This window comes from Lipotes vexillifer, unplaced genomic scaffold, assembly GCF_000442215.2.
Source record: "Lipotes vexillifer unplaced genomic scaffold, Lipotes_vexillifer_v1.1 scaffold655, whole genome shotgun sequence".
NCBI lineage: Eukaryota > Metazoa > Chordata > Mammalia > Artiodactyla > Lipotidae > Lipotes > Lipotes vexillifer.
In genome coordinates this window covers 2083596-2096707 of record NW_006788208.1, presented here as the reverse complement: position 1 = coordinate 2096707, position 13112 = coordinate 2083596, and the positions used below count along the sequence as shown (strand labels likewise).

The window sequence follows — 13112 nt, the reverse complement described above, 5'->3', positions numbered from 1 at the left end:
GAAGTGAGAAAATACAGAAACAAGGCAAAATAATAGTTTAGCCATAAAACAAAGTCAAACACTTTTAATTCCTCTTCAAGGCCTATAGATACTATTCTGAGCCCATATCCTTGAGGTGTTTTGCCGATACTAAAACCTCCATCAGGTGGAAGAAGTTAACTGCATGCTGACCGCCAGCACCTAGACCACAGACTGGCTGGAACCAGAAGGCAGTTACCTCACCACCAGCTCCATGAGCTGATCATGCACCACTTGACCCTCACCCTCACCTTGCCTTTAAAACTCCTTCCCTGAAAGCCTTCAGGGAATTCGGGTCCTTGAGCATTAGCCACCCATTCCTCTTGCTTGGTCTTGCAATAAACACTGCACTTTCCTTCAGCACAACACAGTGTCAGTAGATTGGCTTTACTGCGGGAGGGTGAGCGGACCCAAGTTTGGTTCGGTAACATAATCTCATATTGCATTTTGTGTCTGACATATTCATCAAGTTGCCTCTTTTTCAATTTGTATTTTCTTTTTTTTTTTTAAATCTATTTATTTATTTTTGGCTGCGCTGGGTCTTTGTTGCTGCGCTTGGGCTTTCTCTAGTTGCGGTGAGCGGGGTCTACTCTTTGTTCCAGTGCACGGGCTTCTCATTGCAGTGGCTTCTCTTGTTGTGGAGCACGGGCTCTAGGCATGTGGGCTTCAGTGGCTGTGGCTCATGGGCTCTAGAGCGCAGTCTCAGTAGTTGTGGCGCACGGGCTTAGGTGCTCCGCGGCATGTGGGATCTTCCCAGCCCAGGGCTCGAACCCGTGTCCCCTGCATTGGCAGGTGGATTCTTAACCACTGCACCACCAGGGAAGCCCCCCAATTTGTATCAAAGACTCTTCACCATAACTGGTTAAATGGTGCTATGATTCAATTTGTCAGTACGTCCAGATCCTTTTAAAATCCTACTGTATTAATGTCCAAGTTACAATATTTGTAAATAATAAATTGTCCCTTTCCCCTGCTTCCAAAATATGTAACCAGAACCTAACACACACGAAGGCCCAGTGGTATCTGAGAAATTTTAATGCCTCCAATATGAAAGAAAGGTTTTAACTTGTTTGTTGCATCAACAAGAACGGGAGAGCAGAGAGTATTTGAGTCATGGGCAGAAATCAGCAGGCTGGTGCCTGAGGAGATGAGTTATTCAAGAGCTGTCCATCAATTTTTATAAAGATAAACACCTGGAGGCTGCCAATCAATTATACAGTATAAGAGAGGAACTTAAATTGCCATGCAAGGATTTAACAAGCAGAGAAACCAAACACATTTACCTGAAGACATTTATAGGGATATAGTTTGCAGTTACAAAACAATATGCATGGGTGTAGTTTCATAAGCACATGATTTATTGTTCTGAGTTCCCAGGGCCCATCTGTCACTGTGTCTTAGCATTATTATTTATTACTTCAACAGTGTTCAGAGGATGCATGCTACTTCTAGCCAGGTCTATTGCCAGATGAAAAATAGACAACTGAGAATTGTCTGAAGAATTCACAGTCTGCACTACATGGAACGCTTTGCAGCAACACAAACACGTATCACCCAAATGCTTTATTTTTGCCTGTAGGGATGTGGTGGAGCTAGAATGCTTCTTGGAACAAGGATTAGTGGGGGAGGCAATTAGAAACAAATTATTGGGCAGTAGGAATTAATTAGCAGATGTAGTCAAGTTTGGGGAATGTTATAAAAGATGTGAAATCCTTTAAACACATAAATTCCTCTAATGAAAGTTTTGAAGGACATTTTCTGCCGGAAGGACTCTGTGCTCCAGTTTCTCTCTCCTGTCGTGCGTGGGGCGTGTGACCTCCACAGTGAGCTTCTCAAATACAAATCAGAGGGTGTCACTCTCAGATTCGTATGCCCCACGCATCTTAACTGACCACAGAAGGAAGCCTGAGCTCCTCGCAGGGCTGCAAGGCTCTCCACAGTGCAGCCGGGCTGCCTTCACAGGGTCCCTTCCAGCTGCTCCCTGAGCATCCCATCTGCTACTTCTGACTACGCAGAGTGCCCCAAGGCTCCAGGGTGTTCCGAGCCTGCATGTCTCAAAGCGTTGCTTTTCTCTCTCTGGGAAACCCTTTGCCTCCCTCTGCCAATACCCCCGCCACAGACTACACCTCCTCACTTCAAGACATCACTTCACATTGCTCTTTCTTCAAGACTTCTCTGACATCTTCAAGCAGATTTTTTCACTATTTCTTGTGCCCCCTTCCCCTGTACCTGTTTCAGACCATTATTACAGCATTTTCACAAAATACTGAAGGTCTATCTCTCACTATCTGAATTCTCACTACACAAATCTTTGCTATTTACATTTGCTAAAATAACTTGCCCCCAAATCACTATGTAACTAGAAGAACCACTATAGCGAATCTGTACACGTGCTGGTGGAAACATTGAAGTTGTCCGTGAATCCTGCAAGGAGGTATGATGTGCATGCAGCTCTGCTGTTCTCGGGGGCTAAATCTTGTGCTGGCAATGTTTATCTAAATACTTAACAATTGATAAGCGTTAAGTGTATCACTACTTCCTCTTCCCTCTCTTCCCATTAGCCTTTCCGGGGACGTGGACTTGAGTCTACCAACCCAAATAAAGTATACGTGTGCACCGTGTTCTATTTTAAGCATCAGGTTACACTTTTCTTAATAAGTTTTCATATTGTTTGGCAAAGAGCTGTACAGATATTTTAGCTGGAAATCAGTGCATAATAAACATATACTGTTAGTAAATTAAACAAACTAAATAGTGGATAATTTCATAAGAAAATTTACTTCATCAAACAGACCCCCAACAGACCAAGCAAGTCTAAACAGACCAATTTCCGTAGGAGAAACAGAAAGAAGAGGGAGTCCTACCAAAAAAGCACTAGAATCAGATGGTTTCACAGGGGATTTCTAACAAACTTTCCAAGTTAAAATAATTTCAAGATTACTCAGATTATTTTAGAGCATATAAGTGCACACACACACATACACAGAGAAAATCTAACATCAAAACCTAACAAAGATTAGACAAAATTTAAGCAAGGAAAATAATAACAAATATAATGAAATAACCGATTAAAACAGAACAAAACTGTGTCACGACCCAGCTGAGTTTTTTCTGGGAATGTAAGGATAGTTCAATTATTAGGAAATCCACACTATTACAAGAGCTAAGGAGAAAAATCAGCATTCAACAAAATCTGAAAGCTATTCAAGACACAACTCTTGAAAGTTGGAATTAATGTTTATTCCCTTAACTTGATAAAATATGCATACTTCAAACGCAAATCCTTCAGATTACTTAATTAGGAAACATTAGAGGTGTTCTAAATAAAGCCAGGAGCTAAGCAGAGATGCGCACTGTCTCTAAAACTATTTAAAGTTTTGTAGGTATTATTAGCTGGCCCAATTAAATAAGTGGCAGCAGTTAGAGGCATAAGAATTGGAAAGAAAAAGGTAAACCTGTCTTTATTTGTATACGATATGATGATATGGAAATAACAAAAGAATGAATGGAAAAACTACTATAAACAATACACGAATTTAGTAAATTTAGTAAAGTGGCAGGATATATTATTAACATACAGAAATCAACAGCCTTCATTTACAAGAACAACAGTAAGTAAGAATACATAATAAAAGACAAGACCCCACACCAAGAGCAAAAAAAAAAATATATCAGAGCATAAATATAACAAAAAACGTGCAAAATCTACATGAGGAAAACTATAAAACAGTCCTTTAAGGTGCAGGAGCAGACTTGATAGAATGGAAAGATTGCCCATGATCTGGGACAGGAAGAAGTGTGTGTGGTACCAATAACCACAGGCAGAGCCAAAGACAATGACAAATGGGGAAAAATAACTGCAACTTACATCATAAAGGGCTAATATTCCTAACACACAAAAAGTGCCCAAAATTTGAGTGAAAAATAATGACAACTTGAAAATGGCCTTTATATACATAGAATCAGGTTCAACCTCACTCGTCAAACAGAAATGCAAATTAAAACCACACCAAGTTACCATTTGCCACCCAACAGATTGGCAAATATCCAAAAGTTTGACAACCTGTTTTGTGGTGACCACGTGGTGAAAGAGACACCTGTGTACATCACTGGTCAACAGTCAAAAAGGTTCAGGGAATATGGAGTAAACAGAAACCGTTAAATAGAGCCACAAGAAAGCAATTATCCAAACCTAGACTGTAGAACATTCTGCAAGACAAAAGACTCACTTTCCCAATGGATCAATGACATGGAAAATTTTTTTGCGGGGCATGTGGGGCTGAGACCTAAAGGATTTAAAGAGACTTAAATGAGATTTTAAAATATAACAAATACACTTTGTACAGCTTCTTTGAGTCCTGATTCAAAGAAGCTAACTGTAAAAGAAAATATTTTAGACACCTGGGGAATTATGAATACAGATGGGGTATTAGCCTACATTAAGGAATTATTGTTAATTGTGCTAGATGCAATACGTAAAAGAAAAAGATTTTGTCAGTCAGCGATGCATAAGAAGTTGTTTCTGAAATAATCTGATTTCTCAGATTTGCTTTAAAATGAAATAGAACTGGGCAAATACTGATAACTGTTGATGCTGAGTTACAGGGTTCATTACAACTATAATCTCTACTTTCCTGTAAATTTTAAAGTTCCAAAATAAAAAGTTTTTAAAAAGTTAAAAGTGAAAAAAGTAGTGCATTGACTGTGAACCCCCTCTTTTAAAGACAGCACACAATGAATTATTGTAAAGAGAAGCAAAAAAATTGACCTAATAACTATATCTTAAGCATCATTTTGTTAAAGTCTTGAAACCCTTATACAAAATAAGGCCCTTCTTCATCAAAATTACCTCACTTGAGATGCCGATACAGCCAGTAAAAGAAAAGGCTAGGATTTGAGTCAAGTCAGACCCTAACACCCAATTTGCTGTTTCATTATACCACTGTCTCTCTAAATAGTACAATTTGAAATACTTTAGAGACAGTATCATCTACATAATTTTAATGAAGGTTAAAATATAAATAAATAAAAACCCTCTGTGAAGGTTAGGGTTACAGAAGAAAGAGATATCCCAGGACAGAAATTTTCTTCCTTTTCTTTTTCTTTCTTTTCCTTTTTCTTTTATTTATTGTCTCTCAATGGTGCCAATTTCATGTTACACATTCCTTGTGTTACAGTCCTGGAATTCCTTTCCATTTCAAGTCCTTTCTTTTTCCCTCTTAATATGTTCAGAATGCCTCAGGTGAATGACATCCTGCTGATTACCATCGCACTGCAAATTTATCACATGACGTTGATTCTGCGTTCCATGAACCAACAGGTGCCTCCTTTGGCTAGGTGGCATGCTCACCCCGTAGGTGGCATGAAAGGCCCTCCTCCAGCCTTCACGAAGTCAGCAGTGGGGCCATCTAGCTCCTTCTCAGATATTCCAAGACTTTGTGCCTTACACAATTGACTTCACTTTTTAATTATTCTTAATGTATTATATTTTCACCAACATCTGGAGTTATACCCTTTTTAAAAAGACTTCAATATCGATAAAATAAAGAGACGTTTTGTTTGAATGAAATTAATGTGAAAGCATTAAACTGATTTAGATTCTCAATGCATTTTGGTTTTTAGCTTAAATAACACGGAAACACTCACCTTGACAATCCCCCGGATGTGCATTTTTGCTATCATCTCTGCGGTGTAGAGAAACATCAACAGAGTGTCCAGGGTGAACGTCACGTACTGCAGAGGAGGGTAGTGTTCGAAGGTCATGGGCGTGTTCATGCAGACAGAAATGACGCTGATGATGGCACAGATGCGCAGCAGAGAATGAACCCACTGCAGAGATGGTCCAGAGTTACTACCTTGATGCCACGGAATATCCTAAACTTGTGTTATGAACCATGCTATTTGGAAAACGTAATAGCGAGATGGAAATATTTCACCAGTAGGGAGAAAAGGAAGAAGGAAACTAACACGTTAAATACTTGTAACGTGCTAAATATTTTCACGTATTTTACATCGTTTAATTCTCAAAGCAGCCTAATTTCCACATGAAAACACTAAGACTCAGGAAGGTTAAGGTGCTTGTCTGTGGTCCTGCATTAATAAAAGCCAAAGCTTCGATGTGAACCAGGTCAGGCTACCCCAATGGCTCTGATACTTACCAGGGCATAAGGCCATAATATAGGGAGATTCTGATTCAATCAAAATATGTATTGATAGAAAAGTGATATGCTATTACTTTCATAGTTGTGTTTTCTGTTTTTTGTTTTTTGTTTTTTTTTGCGGTACGCGGGCCTCTCACTGTTGTGGCCTCTCCCGTTGCGGAGCACAGGCTCCGGACGCGCAGGCTCAGCGGCCATGGCTCACAGGCCCAGCTGCTCCGCGGCATGTGGGATCCTCCCAGGCGGGGGTACGAACCCATATCCCCTGCATCAGCAGGCAGACTCTCAACCACTGCGCCACCAGGGAAGCCCCTACTTTCATAGTTTTTTATGTACTATGAGCACCTAGAAACGGGGACCATATTTATTGTAACTTCCCTGGAATCTAGCACAGTGGCCTATCCTAGTAGACCTCAAATGCTTCTTAAAATTAATTGATACATATTCCATAAGAAGGGTTTTCTTTCTATTTTATCTTATATGTAACACCCTTGTATAAAAATATATTTTAAAATCTGCTCTCATCCTATATTTTCAAAGCTTAATAATAAATGGACTTTCCTCTTTACTTTGGAGAACGTGTTTTATAAAAATTTAGCCCAGATATCTCTCCTAAAATGCCAAAAAATAAGTTTGTGTGCAATTCTGGCAGTGCACGTGCTGTTTGAAGACTTTCCTTAACTCCAACCTAAAGAAGTAGGAATTCAAAAGATAAATGTGTGCGTGTACATCTGTATATGTGTAGGACATAAAATTACTCCTGTATAACAGCTTATTATGAAAACTAATACTTAGGATAAAAAAATATTAACACATCTGTATACTAAACCTACACAATTTATATTACTAGCTAATCAGTTAGTACTGTTCTATATATATATATATATATATATATATATATATATATATATATATATATATATATATATGCAGTCACATTAATCCTTTAATATACTCCTCCTGAAAGAAGATGTTTTATTTCATAGTAGAGGATTCTGAAGCTACACAAGCTAGCAAGCACCCACAATGAGAAACAGAAAAACTGTCAGAACTTTGAGGAGACTCAGACACTTGTAGGCTGGTGAGTGGGTTATAATATTAATGACAGTTGTAATATTTGCATGAAGACATAATGCTGCTAATTCCATACCATATAAGTCACTGATGATTAACTTTAAAAGTTGATGTACTTTTCATGGCAATTAGGAAGTGCTTCAATAAACATCAGTGTGTAAATTTAGCCCCATCTGGGCCTCCAACACAAAGGATCTAATTACACAAGAGTTTCAAAAGATGGGTTCTCCCACAACAAAACTGTAGTGAATTTAAAGAATGAATTCTCATTAAGCATTAATCATTCTAGTTAGTGTTTACACGCCTACATCTATAAAACTACCTTCTTCAGAAGTTCTCGGAAAGCTCTGTTATGTGGTGGATACTAAGAAAAAGTTAGCGACTGATTTATTGTCTATTCTGTTCAAACTCTCTAAACATGAATGGAAGACCTACTATGTGTCAGAAATTATGCTGGGCTCTGAGGACACACAAATGGAAACAACACAGTTTTGATTCATCACTACTTTCAGTCTGATGTGCATAACATATATATTTATATACAATATCATTTCTACTTACATATGAAGTAGGATAAGTGGAAAGAGAAGAGGTTCATTCCATCTGTGGTGGGGAAGGGTCAAAGGAGGAAACTCAGAGTGGATGGGGGCAGGGGTCACATCTGAGCCAGGCTTCATGGGTAAGGGTGATGTGACTCATCTGAGCTGCTGGGAAAGGGTCTCCGGGCAAAGGAAACAATGTGAACTGGCCGAACAACTCGGAGGAGCAGGAAGCCACCAACAAGTGAACAGAGTGTATGTAGATGCAGGAAAGGGCAGTCGCTGAACAAGTTAGAACCACAATATAAAGGGCTTTGCATGCGATACTAACGCATTTTGATTTGCACTGTAGGTAAAAAGGATGTTTCAATGATCGTAAAGCAGAAGGGTGATGGAAACAGACACAGAAATGTGGAAAGAAATGTGAGCAGGCGAGAAGCAGTCTTGAGGACAGATTAGACAGGAAAGGACAGGGGGACCAAGGCCGATCATCTTTATCATGGTCAAGGTCAAGGGAAAGGCAAGCACTGCAAGAGTAGCGGTTCATTTCCTGAATTCAGCCCCTGTTGCTGGTTTGAGAAAGGAGTTTATACTGCTCAGGATCCTAGAGCTGAGCTTCCCAGCCCTGTGACTATGGCTTCCGCCCCAGCTCTGGCTGCTAGACTGTCTCGTGTACAATGACACTTGGTGTAGCCAGGCTTCCCCTCAAGTTCCCATCAGAGAAGGTGACAAAATTCTTCAGAGACACTATCCACATTCTCATTAACCTTTCCGTGCAACTCAGAAGGAGACCTTTAATTCCAAACATCTGATTATCTCCTCAGGCCCCTGTATCATGAGGAGGTAAGTAAAGGAAGTCTGGTCAAACAGGTTCCTCATCTCGGTCTCCAGCTTTGGGTCAATCTGAGAAGTGGTATTAACTCTACATTTCGTGGCTCTGAAGCGAGAAGGGGGAGCCAGACCACCTCTCATGCCTTCCTCTGTGAATAACTCACAGTGGCACCTCATTATTTCATCGGGATTGTTCTCAACTTCCAGACTGCGAGACTCATCCATGTTCTACTGCAGCTCAGACATTTCAAAGCCAAAGCTACATGAGTTTTGAATGAAATGAATCAAATTTCCTTTATATCAGCGTGGGCCTCTCCACACTTCCAAAAAGAAACTTACTGGCTTGTTAATCCAGAGTATGTCTGCACTGTCCGACAGAGATTCATCAGGACCAAAGTCAGTGACCGGCTGGGCCTCCACCCTGGAGCTCTGCTTCCTTTTGAGCATGCTGAAGTTAGCTCTGGGGAGCAAGTTCAAAACCACAGTCTGGAAGAGGAAATGGAGAGTTTGTTAGTACCCTAAGCCATCCTTACGCTAATCACAAAAACAGTCTCCCATGCATGCCTAGGCATTTGTTAATTACATCCATGTTCTATTGTACTGTATATAATCAATACATGCAGCTAGAAATTTTTAAAGGATGAGATAAAAGTTAATAAAGAAACTTGAATTTTTTTCTCTCAACCCAACAGATCATCTTGTGCATGTCATAAAACATTCTGTGTGCTACTTTAGAGACCACTGGGGTCTAGATTAACTGGGGTAAAACAGTTTTGCCTCTTAGGGTTCACATATTAATAGGGAATTTTTGGAGGTCTATGTTCATGTACCTAGAGCTGTCTCCACTTAAAGGTGGTCTGTGCCAGAGCACAGCTGACCAATCCAGATAAACTACTCAGATCATTCTCAGAATTTTCCCCTGGGGTTAATTTAATGTGACACTCACAGACATTTATTTCCAACAATAGGATAGACCCAAGTTGACCTCCCAATTTTGTCCTTGCCATGGTGGATGGGAGCCAGAGAGAATGGGGCAGAATCTACTCTAAATAAAGTGTTTGTTTCTTTTATGAATTTTGTAACTATATCAATTCTTCTACTAACCCTGAAGTAAACCCAAAGCATATTGAAGAGGGGTATGATGAAATGCCTGCTTTCCATTTAGATTTCCACAATTCTGAGTCATCCCCATCTTGCTATACATGTCACCTCCCTTTAGCCATCGCTACCACCAGCCACAATCCAGCAGCTACACGTTGGGCCCTCAGGACACAAGTAGCAAATATAAGTGCAAAAATGTGGGAGGAGATACTGTAAAGGCAGGCAGTGCCTGATCACCCCTGCACCCACAGAGACTTCTCCTTTGATTAACACCTGCATTGAATCTTTTTGTTTTTTTAAATATTTATTTATTTATGTATTTGGTTGTGCCAGATCTTAGTTGCGGCTCACAGGCTCCTTAGTTGCAGCATGCATGTGGGATCTAGTTACCTGACCAGGGATCAAACCCAGGCCCCCTGCATTGGGAGCTCGGAGTCTTAACCACTGTGCCACCAGGGAAGTCCCTGGCTCGAGTCTTAAAGGAAGGAGAGGAGCTAACATTTTCTGGATATGAACTATGTTTGGGGCACTTAGCAGTGATATTTAATTTTTACAACTGGTGGAAGAAAGGAAACTTCTTGTCTTTTTATGCAAGCATGAGGAAGTCCAGTCTCGAGGCAGCAACCAAGGTCACCAAAGCAAACTTGAGGTTTTTAAAAGAAGCTCTGACTACAAAGTCTAAGGTGTTTGTAGTAGACCAAACTGGTGCTGAGGAATGATTAGGAGAATTTCTAAAGGCAGGTGAGGGAGGGTAAAGGTCCTCCAGGCCGCACACAGCCATGGCGACACCGAGTCAGGAAAATGCAGTAGTTCTATCACCAGGAAGGTGCGCTGGCTCTGCTCTCTGCTGCTCCTTGGGGCTGGAGAAAGAAACCTAACCAAGGTCAGCGAGTGCCACTCAATCCTCGCGGGAACAGGAGAAGAACAAGAATGTGTTTGCAGATAGTGTGCGTGTGTGCAACACTCACTGGGAAAGAGAACACAGAAGCTCAGGACCAATCGCCTTTGATCTGATTCCGTGTTCGAGCGCCTACCTCTATGTCTGTTCTCCTTGATGCACCAAGGTAGGTGCATCTGCCTGGCCCTTTTATTCCCAGAAGAAATCAAGCTAATTGCCTTTAAGATGTGCTAGGTATTTCCAGGCTGCCTTGCCCTGAATATTGGATTTGAATATGGGTTTTGCAGGAGGCTGCACTAATTAATTTTATTTTACATAATTGGAGTTAGGGACTCTTGACATTGATATGTAAATATATGCAGAATATTCAAATTATGCTTGTTCTCGGATTTACTGTGGAGCGGGGGGAACATCTGCTGGCCTCAATTTGGGATGCTTCTTGAATGACAGTCTCCTGTGTACCCAAAAACTGGATACAGAATCTTTTAGAAATCCTTCAAGATTACACAACACAAAGGAGGAAATAAAGAGAGGTTTTACAATGTAGTTCAAAGATGATATAAGAAAAATGTATAGGCCTAGCTACTAGCCATAATACCTTTCCATTGAGCCAGTGGAAGCTTATGAATGGCCATTTACTGCTCTGTGATCTGGCCATAAGTTAAGGTCTCAAAAAATTTTGATGTATAAATGTGAAATCTTCACATATGAATTCCATGCACCTTGTATTACTAATATTCCATCTGGAGCAAAACCGATTTTTGATTACGGATTTGTTATCTTAGAGAAGTAGACATCCAGAATTTATTATTTTTTTTAAATCTCCACGATGGCTACATTTGAGCCACCGAAATAGTGCAACTACAATGAATGACATTAGTTATCATCCACTTTCAAAATTTACCGAATACAAAAGTGTCACCAAATCAAACAGTGCCCAGGAAAACCTGGTTAATCCACATATATATTAAAACTCAACAAATATGTATTTATCAACAACTAGCTCCTGAATCACTGAACCTATAACTGATTTAATAATATTAAATAAGTTCAAGTTACAAATATATGAAGAATCCAAAATTAATTTGAGGCAATTAATTGTAATAATTTTCCTTTTTATACAGAAATATTGTCATACACATTCATTCATGTTGAATCAATATAACTGAGTACAGCAAACCTATTATTCCCCTGACAAAGACCAGGAGGAATATTTAAGTATCCTAGGTACGCTTATTATTTTGATGGGAAATTGCTTCTGTGTATCTTAGCCTTATCACTATCATAAGTGATAACACGATGTTTTTTTTCCTCTGTTTACAGAAGTGTCCTTCATAAGGCAGTGCACTAAGTTTGACAAGCGGGGTTTCCAGTTGCTTTTTCATACTTATTAAAAGTAGCTGGTATTTAAATAGTTCAACAGTGGGTGGAGGCTGCACAGTTATAATATGTTCATTGGTGAATCTTTTACTTGGAAACAGCTAGTGGCAACTCAGCGAGAAAAGACACTTTGGTTCATGCCTCTCTTTTAAGTGGTTAAAATCCAGTTTTGTAGTCCGTGACAGCAATATTTTACTTCCCCAGGTCACGCCAGCTCTCTCTGGACCAAAAGAAAATATATTCATTTTTCTTTAGCTGTGAGGTACTTGCAACCCTGTTGGTCTTTTCTTCTCCTTGGAACTCTCTTGGGTTTGCATTCATCTTTTGAATCTTCCATTTTCTACATTATGGTTTCTAGCATGTCCTTTACCTGCTGTCCTGTGTGCCTGTCCTCTGTACTTAACCCCTCAAATGAGCATCTGTTCCCACAGTTTCCATCACCACGTCTGTCGATGGCCAGCAGCTTCTATTACTGAGTCATGTACCTACGTGGCTTCCCCCTCAACTGTAGCCATGCCAACACCGTCATCACTTGAAAATCAACAGGACAGGTGCTACCGGTCTGACATACTTCTACTTCACACCCTCCTCTAAATTCCCAGATTTTACTGCCCTGAACTTTCCTAGTCCCCGCAGGCAGGTCTCCACACGCGCACAGATTCCCTCATCACAGATCCTCACTGGTGACTTCTTTCCTCCCTCCTCACTCCACGTATGTCCAAGGCCCCTTTCCCTTTATCCCCGTTACCAGAGCCCTTTCCAGGCCATGGGACCTCAGGTCTGCATGGTCACAAACATCACCCCTTTTTTTTTCCGGGCACGCTGTGCAGCTTGCAAGATCTTAGTACCCAAACCAGGGATCAAACCTGGTCCCGGCAGTGAAAGCTCAGATTGTAACCACTGGACCACCAGGGAATTCCTGACATCACCCTTTCTAATATGTCCTGTCTTTTATATTAGAATCAGCTTCCCAACACACTGAGATGGTCTTTCCTGTAACCCAGGCAACCTCCCCTTATCCTGTTTCCCATTCATTTATTCACACAGAAAATACGACGAATCCACTGTGGTACCAGGCACCGTGACATGTGATGGGAACAGCAAGGCATTCCT

General features: G+C 40.5%; 1 protein-coding gene across 1 annotated transcript in view; it reads right to left on the bottom strand.

The window, feature by feature from the left end:
* NALCN (sodium leak channel, non-selective) overlaps window positions 1-9103 on the bottom strand; it is a 282677-nt gene extending 273574 nt beyond the window's left edge. The window contains exons 1-2 of the mRNA XM_007461528.1: window positions 8960-9103; window positions 5665-5847 (exon numbers count right to left, since the gene is read on the bottom strand). Coding sequence (XP_007461590.1) covers window positions 5665-5847; window positions 8960-9067 — 291 coding nt within the window. The 5' untranslated portion in view covers window positions 9068-9103. The remainder of the gene's footprint in view (window positions 1-5664; window positions 5848-8959) is intronic.
* Between the last annotated feature and the right edge of the window lie 4009 nt (window positions 9104-13112).